The 17,685-nt window shown below is 48.8% G+C and overlaps 1 protein-coding gene across 3 annotated transcripts in view; it reads right to left on the bottom strand.

The window, feature by feature from the left end:
- Positions 1-5,197: 5,197 nt before the first annotated feature.
- palmda (palmdelphin a) overlaps positions 5,198-17,685 on the bottom strand; it is a 36,410-nt gene continuing 23,922 nt past the window's right edge. For 2 of the 3 annotated variants that reach the window (XR_014570287.1, XR_014570288.1), the window contains 2 exons: positions 9,116-9,339; positions 5,328-5,444 (listed from right to left, as the gene is read on the bottom strand). Coding sequence is in view for 1 of the 3 variants with exons in the window: in XM_083782388.1 (XP_083638514.1) it covers positions 5,287-5,444 (158 nt within the window). In the remaining 2 variants the exon portion in view is untranslated. Of the gene's footprint in view, positions 5,445-9,115; positions 9,340-17,685 lie in introns of all 3 variants that reach the window. The other variant, XM_083782388.1, reaches the window with a different exon arrangement.

The following is a 17,685-nucleotide window of genomic DNA, read 5'->3' on the forward strand; positions in this document are numbered from 1 at the left end:
TATTACTCTAGAAAGTAGGCTAGCTTGCTAGAGGACTCCCTCCGGTAGCCACGCCCCCTCCCACCTCCACACACACCTACTGCAAACAGACATGTCACGAGCTCCTCATGTTTGTAAAAAAGAGTGAACAACTTATATTAAATGTAACTTACACCTCATCATGGAAGTTGAGTGGAGTAGAGTGGGTTGTTAGAAAGTGAAAACCGCTCAGTCACAAGTGTGTGACAGTTTGAAAGAGAAGTTAATTCATCTTCATAACAAACTGCTTTTTTTCTGCAGGTGAGTAGGCTAATTAGCTACCTATGCTAAGCATTAAAGTGCGTGCGTGTGTGCGTGCATGCGTGTGTGTAAGTGTGAGAGAAATGATATAAAAATAATAAAACTAACATTACGTGTATACGTATTATGTACACCTGTCACCTGCTATACATATGGCTAAACTCTGTCCATTTACATTGAGGTGAAAACTGACGATGTTGATTAATGAGCTTTGTCTCTCATAAATAAATAAAATATACTAGGCTTTGTATGTTGTGACAGGATATAATAAGCTATAGCCAGGCTACTGTATATTAGGCTGTATTATGTTGTAACCGGAAGGATGCATTATACATATGCTGTGTATGTTTGTCTGCTGTTGCTAGTGAGTTGTGACAGGGTACAGTGTACATACAGTATGTTGCTCTTGGTCAGCTCACTTTCCTTACTTAAAGCATTTAAGTAAGCGTCAAAGCTTATGGTGTCTCTCTCAACCTGCTCCACAGGTACACGAACCAGGGTGATGACCCCAGACCCCCAAGCTCAGCTTCTTCTCAGCCCTGAGTCCATTCTCCTTAGCCGCAATTTGCAACTCTAGTTTTGTTTATAATGGGATGAATCTAGAGTTGCAATACCCTCCATTGACTCCCCACTCATCCAGTTTGGTTTGCGATCTGCTTGTCTTAAACAACGTTAAACTCACCAACATCGCAGCTGTAGTCCAAGCTTGAATTATCCTCTTTCAATCTGCCGAGCTTGTTTTTCATAAAAATCCACCGTAGACATGTTATGAGCTACTTTCTGTCAAGAAATTCTGTGCAGGTGATTCTTTTTCTAAGTGCTGGAGTTTGGAAGCACTCGTCGTACGTCACTGAACGGCCCTGCGTACCACCTGTTTCGAATTTGTACATAATGCAGGAGGCAGCAGCGCGACCCATTAACAAAAACGAGTGCTTCCAAACTGCAACACTTAGAAAAAGAATCACCTGCAGAGGATGTCTTGACAGAAAGTAGCTCAGAACAAAGAAAGAGGATAATTCAAGCTTGGACTACAGCTGCAATGTTGGTGAGTTTAATGTCGTTTAAGATGAGCAGATCGCAAACCAAATTGGATGAGTGGGGAGTCAATGGAGGGTATTGCAACTCTAGATTCATCCCATTATAAAAATAATCTAGCGTTGCAAATTGCGGCTACATTCTCCTGTGACATGCTGTGAATGCTGGACCCTAGAGCCTGCCTTACATCCCTGACCACTACACTAAACATCCAAGGCTGAGTGAGAAGATGCAGATGGCAGCCATGAGAATGAGTCTGGTACATACCAGATAGGAAAGTACTGGCCATCTAGCCAGATGTACTGTATGGAGGATGGAGAGGACTGGAGATGCTGCTGGAGAGCTCATCATGAACTCTCTATCCATGGACATCACTTACACAACTGATGAAGTCAAGTAGTTTAGTAGAAGATGGCTCAAGGTATAGAAACTTTGTTTTTTGCTTCTTTGCTGCTTGTGTTGTATTTTATGCTGTGTGTGGAATTGTGGATACTAGTATGATTCAAGCTGGTGTGTACCATTAATGTCATTTTTGGGACCCAATGAGTGTGTGGCAATGATCAGTGACTGTTTCTGGCTCTGGAATTGAATGCTGATGTGAATGTACATTTTGTATGTTGTGTTATGCCGTTGAAGGTGTGAGTTGTAACAGTATATTTGTATCTGGCTCTTGATCACGTCAATAGTCCTATGAGTGAATTAGCTATTTCCTTTTGGTTCGAGGTAGAGGTTTTGAGCTTTATCACAGCCATCAATTCCAAATGTTAATTTTCAATTGAAGACTGATACAACAGTAGTTTGTGTTGTGTTGTGGTTGCTGAGGTTTGTTGTGAGTTGTTGTGACAGGGTGGCAGTGTATTGGTTTATGACTGGCATGGTGGCATGTCTATGTAGCCCTCTTTCTTTCTTCTCTTCTCTTCTCTTCTCTTCTCTTCTCTTCTCTTCTCTTCTCTTCTCTTCTCTTCTCTTCTCTTCTCTTCTCTTCTCTTCTCTTCTCTTTCTCTATCTCTATCTCTCAAGAATAGTAATTCTTGAAAATAGGATTAGTCGATTTGTGTCACTGATTTATTTCAACAGACAGATGTGTTGATGCATGGAGTTCCCTCCGTTTGGGGGAGACCCCAGCATTGCACAGAACATGTTCTTCTGTTTACAAAACTTAGAACATATCAACTTGACCCAGTAAGGCCTGATGGAAATGCTTAGTTGAGAGGAGTGAAGTTTAATTGAATAGAGTTACAGTACAAGCTTCATGCGACTGTGATGCGGTGTAGTGGAAAAATAAAACACTTTATTTTGTGACAGCTCAAATGGGTTCGCTCAAATGGTCAGGATTACAATGAATTGTAAGAAATTAATCTCATCTATCAATTTGAGATGTTGTGTTCAAGGGAAAATTTGGATCAAGCGCTTGAGGAAAGGTTATGAAAAGAAGATCCAGTAGTAGTGTTCATCGTCCTCCTGGTTGCATGAATGTGTACAGCTACTGTGCTGTAGCAGTAGTACAGTAAAGGTCTCCACACCGGGCACGAATTCAGATTTTTAAGCGGCGTTTCTCCATTGGTTTTCTGAAAAACCGGTGTGCAACTACCTTAACACTCATTTGATTGGTTGTTCAGAAAGAAGTTCAGAAGTGCAACCTTTATACATCTTTGGGTTCTTTTGTAAGTACCGTATTTGCTAATCACACACTGATCGATGTTCCCACATCACTTACTGTAGCACATCCACACATCGTGTGTGTGTGTGTGTGTGTGTGTGTGTGTGTGTGTGTGTGTGTGTGTGTGTGTGCAAGTGCAAGTGCGCGCACATGAGGGATTATGAAGATGAGTTTCCATGTCAAAACCCTAATCCTCTGAAAGGTTGGAAGAGACTGTCGACAGATGTGCTTTGCTCCAGTATCAGTTAAGTGAGACTGTGCCTGTGTGTGTGTGTGTGTGCGTGCGTGCGCCCATGCTACAATATAATGTCAGAGCATGAGTGTGTGGCTGAATGTGAGAGCAACTGTCACCAAGGCTGCATGCCTTCTGATTCGCTATTGCCCACACACTCAATTTGTGCCGCTGGCATTGTACAGTATGAAAGAGAGAGGGAGATGGAGATGGAGAGTTAGAAATACAGAGAGAGCAAAACTGACAGGAGAAGAGGGAGGCAGTGAGCCGGAGAACATCATAGTTCATGTTATAGATAGACGGAGGCTGTGAGCGACATATTGTTCAGTGGTTTTACGGAAGCTCCACCACTATAACACCTAGAGGTGTCATGACAACCCAGTGAGGTAAGACTCAACTCTTTATCACTGAGTTCGTAAAACATTGTACTGTATGCCTCATCTAGCTTGGTTGTTTTCTGTCATTTTACTTGAACTTAAACTTCCCTAAAAGTCAATGAAATTCATTAAATACCAGAAAATTGCCAGGAAATATACAAGACAAAAGGTAATAGGCTAAAGGCAACGTTTTGATGCAGATCTGATTTAGCCACAGCTGCATAAAGTAGAATATATAGATGTATGTATATATCTTATGACATATTTCTAGTTCCTTTTTAGGTTTAGGGGCCTTGTCTGTACTTTTTAAGCTTAGTATTTTCATTTTTTTATCTCATGTCATTTGTACCTGCTTGAGATTGACAAATAAATCCTTCTTGACAAATGAATCCTTATTGATTTAAATATTAGATGGTAATAGTGATCTGGACAGCAAAGGGTTGAAATATCCAATGTCTTGCTTTGTGTGATCTGTAAATGCAGTGTTAGGAGTATAGGAGTATGGTTAGTGTACTAACTGGCTGTATACCACTACTAGGAGGTAGTAGGAGCCCAACAAGTTCAAGGATCTAACTTTACACATCTTGATGTCTGTGTAATTCATTTCATGGGGAAAAATATACAAATCTTTTCCAGACCAGCATCAAATCAGTGCTCACCCAGAGCATTAAATCATTCATATTATACTTAATTCCTCAGTTTTAACCCATTTTAAGTGTAAGCCTAAGTGTAGTGTAGTAATGTCGTGCTGGTAAGGCCTTATTGGGCCATGGTATTCAATCAAAACAACATGATTGATAACTATGTTGGTAAATTTAGCATTTTAGTAGCATTTGACAATTAGAAACAAATGCACCTACCAAACCTACATTCTTGCTGCCACAATAATGAGATTAGCCTATACTGGTGGATTAGAACCAACATTTGCAGGTCGCAAATTATTTACTATAGGGCATAGGCTTTTGGCTGAGTACCAAATTTGTATTGGATCACAATTCATTATTAGTGTTGTTTTTTTTACACTGATAGATTACTAAAGATTAGTACACAGTACAGTTTGCTGTGTAGGCTAATCTTGGTTATATGAGTCAAAACTCAAATCTAATAATATCATACCCATATAGCCCAGTTATTAATTGCTATACTCTACTAAGCCCAATGGGATGTACATTTATAGCTTATTTGTTTATTGATTAACAGAGCAATAATGTAGGCTGTGCTGTGCCAGAGCTTTGACCTTCCTGTTTGTACCGCGGAAATATATTGATGGTGACCTGAGTCCCCACCCCTCAATACAGACCTTGTGACATCACAGTGGGATGGGTGTGTGTGTGTGTGTGTGTGTGAGAGAGAGAGAGAGAGACATAGACAGAGAGACAGACAGATACAGACCGAGAGACAACAGACAGAGAGAAAGAGAGAGAGAGAGAGGGGCAGAGATGATACTGGCTAATGAAAAAACAGAGGGCTGGGAATTATGGGCGGGAACCGGGACGCTGCAGCATTCAAGAGCGTGCAAAGATAAAGGGAGGGAGGGAGAAACATGTACATCAGTGTTTCTGCTCCAATTCACTAGAAACACAACAACGAGATCGATTCGCAGGTCTCCCTTGATCTCTCTCGGTTCTCCTCCCTCTCTCTCTCTCTCTATCTCTCATGCACAGCACACACACACATACACACACGCATTAAACAAGACGTCGTCATCCGTCTATGCGTCCCTCCTCGCGCAAGAGGGTGGCCACCTGGTTGCTCGGGCTGCCGGTGGAGAGTGGAGGCAGGGAGGAGTGCGCTCGCCGCGGCCGCCTGGAGATGATTTCGTTCTGGCTGCTGTGCTGGAAACTATTGGTAGGTGAATGAACTACCCGATGGAGAGAGAGAGAAAAAAGAAAAATCACACAAATTAATAATATCTATTTAGCACTAAACAGTGGCACTTGAGGATGAGAGAGATAAGGCGTGCCATCTGCCCTCCGCTTGGCAGTTGGTGTTTTAGGGCGTTTTTGTAGGACTGGCATCACTAGCAAGGCATCATCAACCACATTGTTTTCCAGGATGGCTTATGTATCACGAATAATGATAGCTTTCCTCGCTCGCGATATTACGGTGCAGCATTTAGCACACAAACTATTATAGAATAGGCTAATAATAGCATCCATTGAACACTGTCACTGAGAGAGTTGTTTCACTGACTGTAACAGAACAGTGGAGCAAATGCATGCATTCTATAGAAAACATGCCAAGCTACTGTACAAGCTTCTCTAATCCCCTCAACACACATGGACACAGATGTGCACGCACGCACACACTCACTCTCTCTCTCACACACACACAAACACACACACTCACACACGTGCGCACGCACGCATGCGCGCGTGCGCACATGCACAGAGAGAGAGGTGATTAAATCGTGTACCTTCCAGCTGTTGCTGTGATCTGAATGAAGGAAGATTGATCTCAGATCACTAGTAGGACAGTACATAGTTCAATATGGAAAAATAAACTGTCATTCACTGCATTGAAGAGGCACTACTCTCAACTAGTTCTTGATAAGTTGGACTGGCCAACATTTTTGTGATTGGTTAAGGATGCCAGCAGGGTCGCTAGAATGGAAAGCCACAGAGATGATAGATCAACCAATAACAAAAAAGGTCTTGGGGTCAAACCCTGTCGATGATATTAGGTCAGAATCAGATTAGAGCTGTGAGCTTCTGCTGCTGTGCTCTGAACACCATACAGTACAGTATCATCTCCCATGTACTCGTTATATATAGAACACTGTATGTCTGCAATGAATTTAGGACCTGAGGCCCATTCTACAAATGGCTTCTAAATCAGTAGTTCTCAAACTTTTCACTTCATAATACATTTTTCAAACAGTTTCAAGATGTTTCAAAAATAGCATACTGTATGTACAAGCTCGCAGCCGGCATAAAGTGACATGCTGTCAGCTTGTACTGTATGTCTGCTGTTTTAGAATAGCCAACGCTAAAATGTAAAATGACACCGGTTAAAAATAGTATACAATACTCCATATCTGCAATTAATTGAAAAGACGGCCAGGATCATTAAAATATAGGGCAACATTTCGGTGGGAATTTGTCTTTGACAAAATGTTGTGTTGCATTGGATAATCCTTATATAAAAGCTCTAATTGTGTCTGTGAATCTCAATGTACTGTATGACTGTGTGTGTGTGTGTGTGTGTGTGTGTGTGTGTGTGTGTGTGTGTGTGTGTGTGTGTGTGTGTGTGTGTGTGTGTGCGCGTGCGCGTGCGTGTGTGTGCGCGCTCTCTATCTTCTTATAATGTCCACTGCCCAGTCACGTTTAGTCCAGTTTGCAGTAGAAAGCCAGCCCATACATCCCTGTGGTTACCTTGGTAACGCCTCCATTCTGTCACCCGCACATGGAAAGACAGACCATAATAGTTTGGTAACACACTCACAGCCAACGCAGGGTTGCCCTGGTAACGGTCATGATGGCTTTCTCTTGGATAGTTTACCCTGTGTGTGTGTGATATTTCTGGGCAAATGCACTGCTTTATTCTAGTGACTGCGTATGTGTTCCATATGCATGCGTTGTGTGTATAGCACATGGGTGCATGCATGAATGCATTGGTGCTTCCATTTGCATGCATGCCTGTATGGTTTAATGTGTGAATAAGAGTGTGCGTGCGTGCGTGCGTGCGTGCGTGCGTGCGTGCGTGCGTGCGTGCGTGCGTGCGTGTGTGTGTGCGTGCGAGCGTGTGTGCGCAAGTGTGTGTGTGTGTGTGTGCATGCCTGAAACTATACGCTAATACACAAATTAACATCATTCTGTGCAATTAAACACAGGAAGCATTCCAAAAATGTGTAAGGGTACCACTGAACTTGTTCCCATATTAGAAGTGAGCATTTATGCGCTGTGGCAGAATGGATTGATGTGTAATGGAACACGACATCATTATGTAATGTCACATGATTGTGTGGGCATGCACGGTTCCTCGGTCTGTCGTACACACGATGTCACTGGCTTGAATCTTATTCCTAAAATGGAATGTCCTCATAGTCATCCCCATCTTTTAATGGAGATCCTGTGTAGACTTATTAATACAACATAAATGAATCACAGAAAGTCTTTAACCACCAATGCCGGCATCCCAATTCTGGGGGCCGAACATTCTGCAAAAGATATCTACAAGCTTACAAAGCGTTGTGAGCTTGTAGATCAGCTAGAGATGGAAAAAAGAGATCCAAGTACAGTTGTAACTCAGATCCGTTTCACTGAGAATAGTGGGTTTAAGTGGTACAAATATATTTATATTATAGTTGTTTTGTAAAATTCCAATAATGTGTGCACTGTCTATCCACAGAGAGCTACTGCAGGGCTTCGAAGAACAACCCCTGAACTCACTGACGGTAGCCACGACAGCAGTAGCCCCAGCAACAGCTCCCCCAATCCTGCACACCTGACCGAAACTGTTGCTGCGGCGATGAGCTCAACACCACTGCTGCAAGGAACCGAAACGGACAACCTGATTGGCTGCCGCAGCCAGGAAACAGAACGGCCCCAATACCCAGAAGGCCATGGGGCACGGGAGCCAATCGCTGATGAGCTGGAGGAGGTAGAGAGGGAGGGAGAGGGAGAGAACGATTTAAATGGAGTTGAGTGCGGTTTCCTACTGATGACACAAGGAGTGGAGAAAGGAAGACAGACAGGGGGAGCTAGCAAAGAAACACAAGGCATGAAAGGAGGTGAAGAAGACAAAGGAGAACAGCTTGCAGTTCCTGCGGCCATGTTGGAGGACAGAGACGACCTCAGCGACTGCCTCAAGGCAGAGCTGGCTATCTTGTCATCAGACAGCGACGCTGGGGAGGACTACCTCAATGTGTCGAAACCCTGTGACATCAGAGGAGATGGAAAGGAGCGGAAGAAAGAGGATGTGTGGGTTGGGAAGGAGCATTGGAGGGGAGAAGAGAGGGAGGAAGACGAGGAGGATGAGAGGACGGGAGAGAGGGATGAGGAGGCAGACATATTTGAGCAGCTGGAGGAGAAGGTGATGAGAGAAGATAAGGAGGAGGAGAGAGAGGACAAGGCACACATCGAGATGGAGGATCAAAGGGAAAGCGAGAGGAGGGGAGTGATGTATGCTGAGGATGAGGAGGAAAGGAGGAGAGATCTCTTTGTGCGTTCTCCTTCAGTGAGTTCCACAGCCAGCTCCACCGACCCGGACAAGAAGGTAAGGCTGACCCTGTAGTGTACTGTTGTACTGTTGAATTAGTCTTACAGAAAGTTATATTGTTGAATTAGTCTTACAGAAAGTTATACTGTTGAATTAGTCTTACAGAAAGCAAGACATACAGATTTCAAACGTGTGAAGCTATAAAACATGTATTCTACCCCAATGGAACTGGGTGCTCAGGAGGCCTCTCTTACAATGTCATAATGCTTATTGTAATCACTATATTGTTTCCTCTCTGAGAGTGGGTACCTTTTTATTTCCTGCATGCGCCTGGATAAGTGTGTGATTGACATTTATGAGGCACCATATTACCTCTTTCTAACAATTGATGGGTTTGTTTGTTCGGAAAGGTCCCTGCAGAGACCCGCGGCGAGAACGTCAACTCCGAACACGTGGACTTCCTGTTGGCCCAGCAGCAATGGAGGAAGATGGAAGAGGAGGTGAAAGGATGGCCCATCCCCAAGCCAGGGATGACACGTCAGGGGAGCTTTCGGGGGACGCACAGCTCGCTGTACCCACCGACACGCAGCCCCCGGCTAAAACACAAGTAAAGCATGTGATTTAACTCTGGGTTACTTTAGTAACCTCAGTTTATCAAGCGAATCGAGCGAGAGAATCGCCTAAGGGTGGCGCCATTTCCATGGTGCCAACACAGAATAAATCCATATACTCACGAAACAATACTGATTGGGTCGTGCAGCTGTCTGTCACGACTGTGGCTGCAAGCTCCGCCCAGAGCCTATAAAGCAGCACACAGCCGGAAAAGACGTCATTCCTATCAACCAGTCCTTTTTCTGTGCTCTTTCTAAGCAAGAAGGGTAGTAAGGGCGATTCTCTCGCTCGATTCGCTTGATAAACTGAGGTTACTAAAGTAACCCAGAGTTTATCTAAGCTCATCTCGCTCAAGAATCGCCTAAGGGTGTACATAAACCCCCCGTATCACTACCACCAGTTGAAAAGGAGGCCCGACCCGGGACCCCTCCCCCAGCAGTCCCCTGCCCGTGGGGAGAAGGAAAGGCAAGGAGGCTATCTGGACCACAGGCCCAGTAGACAAGAACCTACCTAAGGAGCTAGCCAGTGAAAACTGTCTAAGCACTCAGACGCGGGCTGATGGTTCCCCATCTCATATGCCCTAGGCTCTATCTCCTGAAGTGCGCGTGTGTGACCGTTGTTCCCAACTGTCCCATTACCTAGCGGCAGCTCCCAGAACGGCGTGAGCAATTCCAAGAGATGCCACGTCCAAGTTATAGTACGTGGCGAAAGTCGAAGGGGACGACCAACTCGCCGCCGTACACACATCCTGAAGTGATGCTCCCTTCGCAAGAGCCCAGGATGCAGACATGCCTCTCGTAGAGTGAGCCCGCAAACCCTCCGGGGGTTGTGTACCACTCTCGGCATAGGTCAACTGTATGGCTTCCACAACCCATTGTGAAAGTCTCACCTTGGTTATGGGATTCCCCCTTCTCTGAGGGTCCCATGCGACAAACAACTGATTGCCCTTCCTAAAGGCAGCAGTCCTGTCTACATACAGTTTCAGCGCCCTGACCGGACAGAGACTGTTCAGCCTCTCGTCTTCCGCCGATGCGAAAGGGGGCGGGTGGAAAGCCGCCAAGTCTACCGGAGTACATCCGGAAGGAAAGTTCTTGGGCAGGAACGACAGGTTCGGCCTGAGCGAAACCCTGGTACCGTTCCCACTAAATCTCATGCAGCTTGGACTCACCGAGAGCGCGTGCATGTCACTAGATCGCTTCGCTGTAGTCAAGGCGACCAGCAGGGCAGTCTTAAGTGAGAGAAACTTCAAACCCACCGTGTCCAGCGGTTCGAAGGGGGCTCTCGACAGAGCGTGCAGTACCAAGGTCAGATCCCAGGAGGGAACTAAGGATCTAGATACCGGCCGAGCACGCTTGACACCCCTCATGAACTGTCGAATCAATAAGTTCTCACTTATTGGTCTGTTGTCCATACCCACATGGTAGGCCGATATGGCCGCCAGGTTGAGTTTCACTGAGGAGTTCCCCAAGTGTCTATCCAACAATTCTTGCAAGAAGGTTAGGATAAGAACCACCGAGGCCTGAAAAAGAACGGCCCGTTCCGGCCTCGCCGCACACCAGCGCACAAACACGTTCCAAGTCGTGTTGTACCGCTGTCTAGTCGAAGGGGCCCTGGCCCCCAAGATCGTCTCAATGACTCTAGGGGGCAAGCCTGTGGCTATTAGAGTCGACCCCTCACCGGGCACACCCAGAAGTCTAAGTCCTGTGGGCGCGGATGGAATATCTCGCGACCCGCCTGGGTAAGCAGATCCCTCCACAGAGGGAGCCGCCAAGGCTGGTCGTAGAGGAGGGGGAAAATGTCCTGTCTCCAGGACCCTCGGGCTGGAGCCACTAGTAGCACGTCCGAGCCCTGAACCCTCACCCTGGCTAAGGTGAAGGGAATCAGCTCTAGTGGAGGGAAGGCATAGAGTAGGCCCCGAGGCCACCGATGTGCCATCGTGTCCAGTCCCAAAGTTGGCGAGCCTTTCAGGGAGAAAAAGAGTGGACACTTCTTGTTCTCGTCTGTAGCGAACAGGTCTGCCACCGGAGTCCCGAACCTGTCCCAGATCTGTTCCACTACACCCGGGTGTAGGGACCAGTTGCCGTAACGGAGGGGACCTCTGGACAACAGGTCTGCACCCGCGTTCAGTAGTCCCGGGACGTGGCAGGCTGTCAGTGACAGAAGACGCCCGTCGCACCAAGTCAAAAGCCTGTATGCCAACGTGTGCAGGCGTAAGGACCTCAGTCCACCCTGCCTGTTGATGTAGCACATCGTTGTCGTGTTGTCGGTACGGACGAGGACATGACAACCCCGTATGAGCGGCTCGAACGCTTGCAGCGCGAGGAAGACCGCTAGGAGTTCCAGATAATTGATGTGGGCGGACCTCAAGGTTCCATCCCATATCCCTCTGGCCGACCTGCCTTCGTGGGTGGCCCCCCACCCACTCAGGCTCGCGTCCGTAGTGACGACCTTCCTGGCCAACGGTAAACCAAGGGGGACTCCCTCCTTCAGGGTCCGTCTGTCCGACCACCACCTCAGGGCGAGCGTGCATTCCCCGGGGATTGTCACTCGCCGCGAGAGGAATCTGGTGGGCACCCGTAGAGACCTCAACCAGCGCTGAAAGGGTCTCATGTGGAGTCTGCCCAACCGCACCAGGGAGATGGCCGACGCCATCAGTCCCGCCATACGTAGGCAGATTCTGAGTGGCAGTCTGTGTCCTCTCTGGAACAGGGCCACGCACTTCAGGAAGGCGTCGATCCTCTCCGGGCTCAACCGAGCCGTGAAGGAGACTGAATCCAGTGCTATGCCTATGAAGTTGATCGACTGGGCGGGCACCATAACACTCTTCTCGTGATTTATGGTGAACCCTAGGGAGGACATATGGGACACCACCCGAGTGGTGTTCCATAGTGCCTCCTGTGGCGAGCCTGCGCTCAGAAGCCAGTCGTCGATGTAGCTTGCTACACGTAGACCTCGTCGCCGCAGAGGGGCCAGAGCCGTCTCGGTGCATTTGACGAACACCCTGGGGCTCAGGGACATCCCGAAGGGGAGAACCGTGTATTCGTACACCTTCCCCTTGAAACCAAACCTCAGGAACTTCCTGTGAGGTGGGTAGATAGGGATGTGAAAGTAGGCGTCTTTCAGGTCTATAGATGTGAACCAGTCGTTCATGCGTATAGAGCGCACAAGAGACTTGGCTGTCAGCATCTTGAAGCGGAAGGACTTGAGGTACCGATTGAGAGCTCGTAGGTCCATGATTGGACGCAGCCCCCCCCCCTTCTTCTTGACCAGGAAGTAGCGTGAGTAAAACCCGCTGCGACTCTGGCTCAGGGGTACCTCTCTGACAGCCTTCTTCTCCAGCAGAGAGTTGATCTCCTGCTGGAGAACCTGACCCGCTTCGCCGCGTGCATCGGAGTAGAGGATTTCTCCGAATGCAGGGGGTCTCATAGCGAACTGGAGCCTGTAACCTCTCGCTATGGTGCGGAGAACCCAAGGAGACGCTCCGCACAGTTCCCACTGTGTCAGGCGACGCGCAAGGGGGTTCTCCATCGCCAGGGGAGCGCGTCGTCGCGCAGGGCTGGCGCCTCCTGGTGGACCAGAGAAAATTTCGGCATGACCCGTCCTGCCAGTGGCGTTTAGGCCCGCCACAAGGCCAAGGTCCCGCCCCACTGTGTCGGAGAGCCCGGGGGCTACTCCTGGCAGTGGGTTCATGTCCCCCCGATGTTGTTGTCGTTGTTTGTTTTAATGGCGTGAAGGCCTTCATTACAGGAAATAAAACAGGTACAACATTGGAAACAACAACATGTCGATGATCGGCCGCACCCGTGGTGATGCTCCGCATCGTGAGCCCCCGCCTCTTCCTGGGCGGTCTGAGTGTGAGAAGAATACTCAAATCCAGGCTCAGGGGGGGGAGGGGAGACGTCTGGTCTCGTCTCCCCTGGGACGGGGACGGCGTCATTTGCTCTGTGGCTCCCCACGGCCTCTGCCCTGGCCTCGTCTGGGGCCATGGGGCGGGCGGCCGTGGCCACGCCCAGCCGGGCGTCTGTCACGGTTGGGGGTGCCGGCCGAGGCACCGGACGGTGCCAGCTGGCCTCCTGCCCTCTCCTGGTGGGGCTTGGAGCCAGAGCGGCCACCCCTACCACCGCTGGTGTGTCGGGGTTGGCGTGCGGAGGGAGCTCTTGGAGGAGCTCGCTGTCCGTCGTCCACCTTGAAAAGCAGCCTATCTAGAAAGCTAAGCATGCTAGGGTGGCATCGGCCATCCAACGAGGTTGCTACTCCCGACCTCGAAAAAGTTAGCTAAATAGCTAAACAACCCTAGCTTCACAATGTACATACCTGTAATGTTGAGGGAAGCAGTCGGTAGTCGAGGGTCGCTGGGGAACCACGTCGAGTGAGACTCGTGCCTTCGGCCGCTGCGTGAAGTAGTAGCAGCGGTAGTTGTCGGTGGAGGCCTAGGACTGCATCCGACATCTCGTTGTCGCAACCACCCGGCTCGGGGGAGCCTCGTTGGTGGGCCGACGAGATCCCGCTGGAGGGAGAGCAGCACCCAGAGCCAGCCGGTGAGGCCTGGCTGATGTCTCGGGTCTGGCTCCACAGGCCTGTTTACCAGTGTGGTGAAGAGCGTGTGGAGCTTGTTGCTGGCGGTCCGAGCCGCCTTCCTGGCAGGGGAGGAGCCCAGGAAGGACTCGTCATGGTGTCTCTGAGACGCGTCAAGGTTGAGGGGTCTGGAGAGAGAGGACGAGGTGGTGGGCCTAGGCCTCGAAGTTTGGGGCTGGTCGGGACAGCCGGGCTCGGAGGTGTCGACCAGGGACCTGTCTTGGTGACTCTCGACGCGTGAGATGCGTCAGCTTTTCTCCCCGTCCGCGAAGCAGAAGCAGCAGGGGTAGAGACCAGAGGTCTCGAGAGCCTGGCGAGCAGGCAAACCATGCAGCGAGAGTGACTGTCCTCAGGGGACAGCAGGTTGCTGCAGTTGCATGAGAAATTCCCGGTGGCGTTCCTCCTCGGGAACCCGGGAGGGCTGTTGTCACCGCTGCTGAAGGTCCTCCTGGGTCTGGTTGTGCTGTGTAGCGTCACCGCCAGTAGCCATGTTGCCTAGTGTAGTTTTCCAACTGTCCACTGAGGTGTAATAAGGCTAGAAAACTAACCAGGGTCTTCCGACACAGGGAAGAGTCTTGTAGGTCAAGCACAGTTGTAGCTTAAAGAAGGAACCAGCAGTTCAAGACATTGTAGAAGCACTTCTCCTTTAAGTTATAATATAAAAATTATAAAAAAGGAAAAGTGGTGGTGGAGTAGAAGAGTAGGACTCGTGGTGCTCCACTGAAAATCAGCTGTCTAAACAGAGACGACCACGTTGTGAAACTGTGGTGGCCAGAGAAGCTGTTTAGTTGCGTGAAAGAAAAGGCGCCGGACTACGGGAAGGCCGCAAAGCCTGGGGCTCGCGTAGCGCGGCCGTCGGGCTGGTGCTGTTTAGGTCTGACGACACAGAGCGATGCGGCGGTTCGTCGGGTAGTGCGGGTTGCGTAGAGCAGGCCTGTGGCCTTCGATAGCAAAAACAACCGTGCCAAAGAGAAGCTAGAGAAGCTGTAGTTAACGCCTGACGGCTGGAAACTAGCTAGTGTCTAGCGGAGCTGAAAGGCTATAGCTGCATTAGCGGGAGCTAGCTAACCTAGGAAGGCTAGCGAAGCTGCGGCTGGATAGCAAGCTAGCGTCGTAACCCGGCTACGGTGGTTGCTTGTTGTTGGTGGCGCTAAAATCAACGCCTAGCGGCCGAGGATTAGCTAGAAACACCGGTAGCAAGCGAAACAGCGTTGCAGCTTGCTGCTTATGCGGGTTGTCTGTTGCCCGGGTTCTGTTGCAGTTGCGACTGAAACATACCCACTGAGGGTCCTCCTGGGTCTGGTTGTGTTGTGTAGCGTCACCGCCAGTAGCCATGTTGCCTAGTTTAGTTTTCCAACTGTCCACTGAGGTGTAGTAAAGGCTAGAAAACTAACCAGGGTCTTCCGACACACGGAGAGAGTTTTGTAGGCCAAGCGCAGTGTTCTCCAGAAGTCTGGAGAAAAAGTAGCTAGAATCCGCTAGATCCGCTAGAAGTAGCTAGAAGTCGCTAGAATACAGCTACAAAGTGGCTAGGTGTAGCCAGATGACGTTAGAAGTCACTATAAACAGCTACAGAAACACACACCAAGAGCCAGGGGCAGTCAACAGTAGCTAGAAGCAACAGGAGTAGCTGATAGCAGCTAGAGGAGGCTAGAAGTAGCCAGAGGGCAGCTAGATAGTAGCTGGCTAGTAGCTAGGGCCTTTCGGCACGGAGCAACGTGCGTCGCCGATCTAGCGCTAGGCCTTGCGGCCGTGTGGGAGCCTGTGATAGCCGTGGAACGGGCTTCCGAGCCGACGGGGTCTTACGACACAACGTGGCGGGAAAGAACGTGGGTCAGCGCGGGCCGAGGGAGTCTGTGAAAACTGCGTTTTAGCTAGTAGGGTCCCTCAAGGTTTCCGACGATAGTGTAGAGAAAACAGGGGAGAAAACAGAGCTAACTGGGGTTGCAAAGCGGAGGTTTATCAACTCACCGTTAGCAGAGCAGTGCAGGTTGACTTCTGCGGGTCGCCGGGCTGAACTTCTTTCCGACGAGCGGCTGTGTCTTGTCTATCGTCGGCTGGCTCTTGTTCCACGGTCCAGGCAGGGCTTCGCGGCTAACGCGAGGTCTCCCGACACTGGTTAGGCTGAGCCACAGCTAAGCTAGCGTTTGTCAACAGCTAGGCTAAAGCTAAGCTAGTGTTAGCCAAGGCTAACGGGGCTATGTCCGAGAGGCTTCACAGCACTGACAGGAAAAAAGCCCCTTTTTTATTGTTTCTGAAACTTACTGCGTTTCGTTCTCGTGAGTGTAAGACCACCGGGTTTCCACCGCGAATTCCAGGGTACAAGTGAAGCACTCGTCCAGGGGGAATAAAAGTCTCAACGGAGTTATGGAAGTGGTAGTCTTAGAAAATCTGTGTTAGCGCAGAAAAAGGCAGGAATGACGTCTTTTCCGGCTGTGTGCTGCTTTATAGGCTCTGGGCGGAGCTTGCAGCCACAGTCGTGACAGACAGCTGCACGACCCAATCAGTATTGTTTCGTGAGTATATGGATTTATTCTGTGTTGGCACCATGGAAATGGCGCCACCCTTAGGCGATTCTTGAGCGAGATGAGCTTAGATAAACAAGCTTTCCTCGATCCTCGCATTCTTGCTAGATTAACGCTAGATTTCTTGATCAGTGATATTAAAGATAGTTTGATTGGAATTTTCCCCTCTTAGGCTGACACTTAACCCCTACCCTTGCCTCTAATTAATATATTATAGGTCAAGGGCAGGTTAATGTATACCCTGAAATCTTGAATAAACAAAACTGTGGAAAAAGAAGCAGCTTTGGAACAGTCTGCACAGTAGTTAACCGAGCTATAACTTCAGAATGCTGGGTTATTTGAGCTATTACCAACCTTCCCACTACAGTGCATTCAGTACACGTAGGCCTTTGCTTGCATTGCATTGTATTTTATTGTCTTGAGCCCACAATGATACCACCATTATTTCTCCTTTTATATTGTAGGGAGGTCCCTCAACCCAACACACAACCTCCCTTCTCCTCAACCCTCTCTCCCAGTTCAGAAGACTCAGGCCTGGATGACTCCTCCTCATACCGCAGTCACCACGATGAGACAGAGACCGCTGTGGAGAGAGAGATCAGACTCACTCTAGAGAGAGAAGAGCGACATCGCAGAGAGAGGGGAATGGTTACACAGGGACTGACAATGCCCAGGTATGGATAAGTCTGACATCCCCCATCTAAGGCAAGCTGCCAACCTACTTGTCTGGAGCAATTAGGGTGTTTTGCTCAGCAGTTCAGTAACTTGCTGAGGAACACTTTGGTACCATGCCATGAGAACCTTCTGGTTTCCAGGTGGCCACTGCTGCCTTGTATAGTTCATTATTCAATGGAATTTGGCATTGGGGAGAAAAACACATGTTTTTCTTCATGTAAGCACTGTAGCCTGATTTCTTTCTCGTTTGTTTTAATCATGTGAATGTATAAAATGATCGGATAGACAAGGCAACGCAATGAACGCATGACTGGATTCAGGACAAAAGCCAACATGGAAGCGACCGATAACAAATTCCTCATGCATATAAATGATAGATGTACAGTATGGAACACCAATGATTTTCAGACATTTGAATAGGTTTTTCACTTTTTCCACTTCAGACCAGCCAGCCTGCAGACGGGACGATCACCCCCCCGCCCGCCAGCTTGCCGCACCCCCACCCTCTCCATCTCTCCTTCCCCCTCTCCCTCCTCCACCTCCTCTTCCCTACCG

Source organism: Protomyctophum parallelum, assembly GCF_964188405.1.
Source record: "Protomyctophum parallelum genome assembly, chromosome: 14".
In the NCBI taxonomy this organism is placed as follows: domain Eukaryota; kingdom Metazoa; phylum Chordata; class Actinopteri; order Myctophiformes; family Myctophidae; genus Protomyctophum; species Protomyctophum parallelum.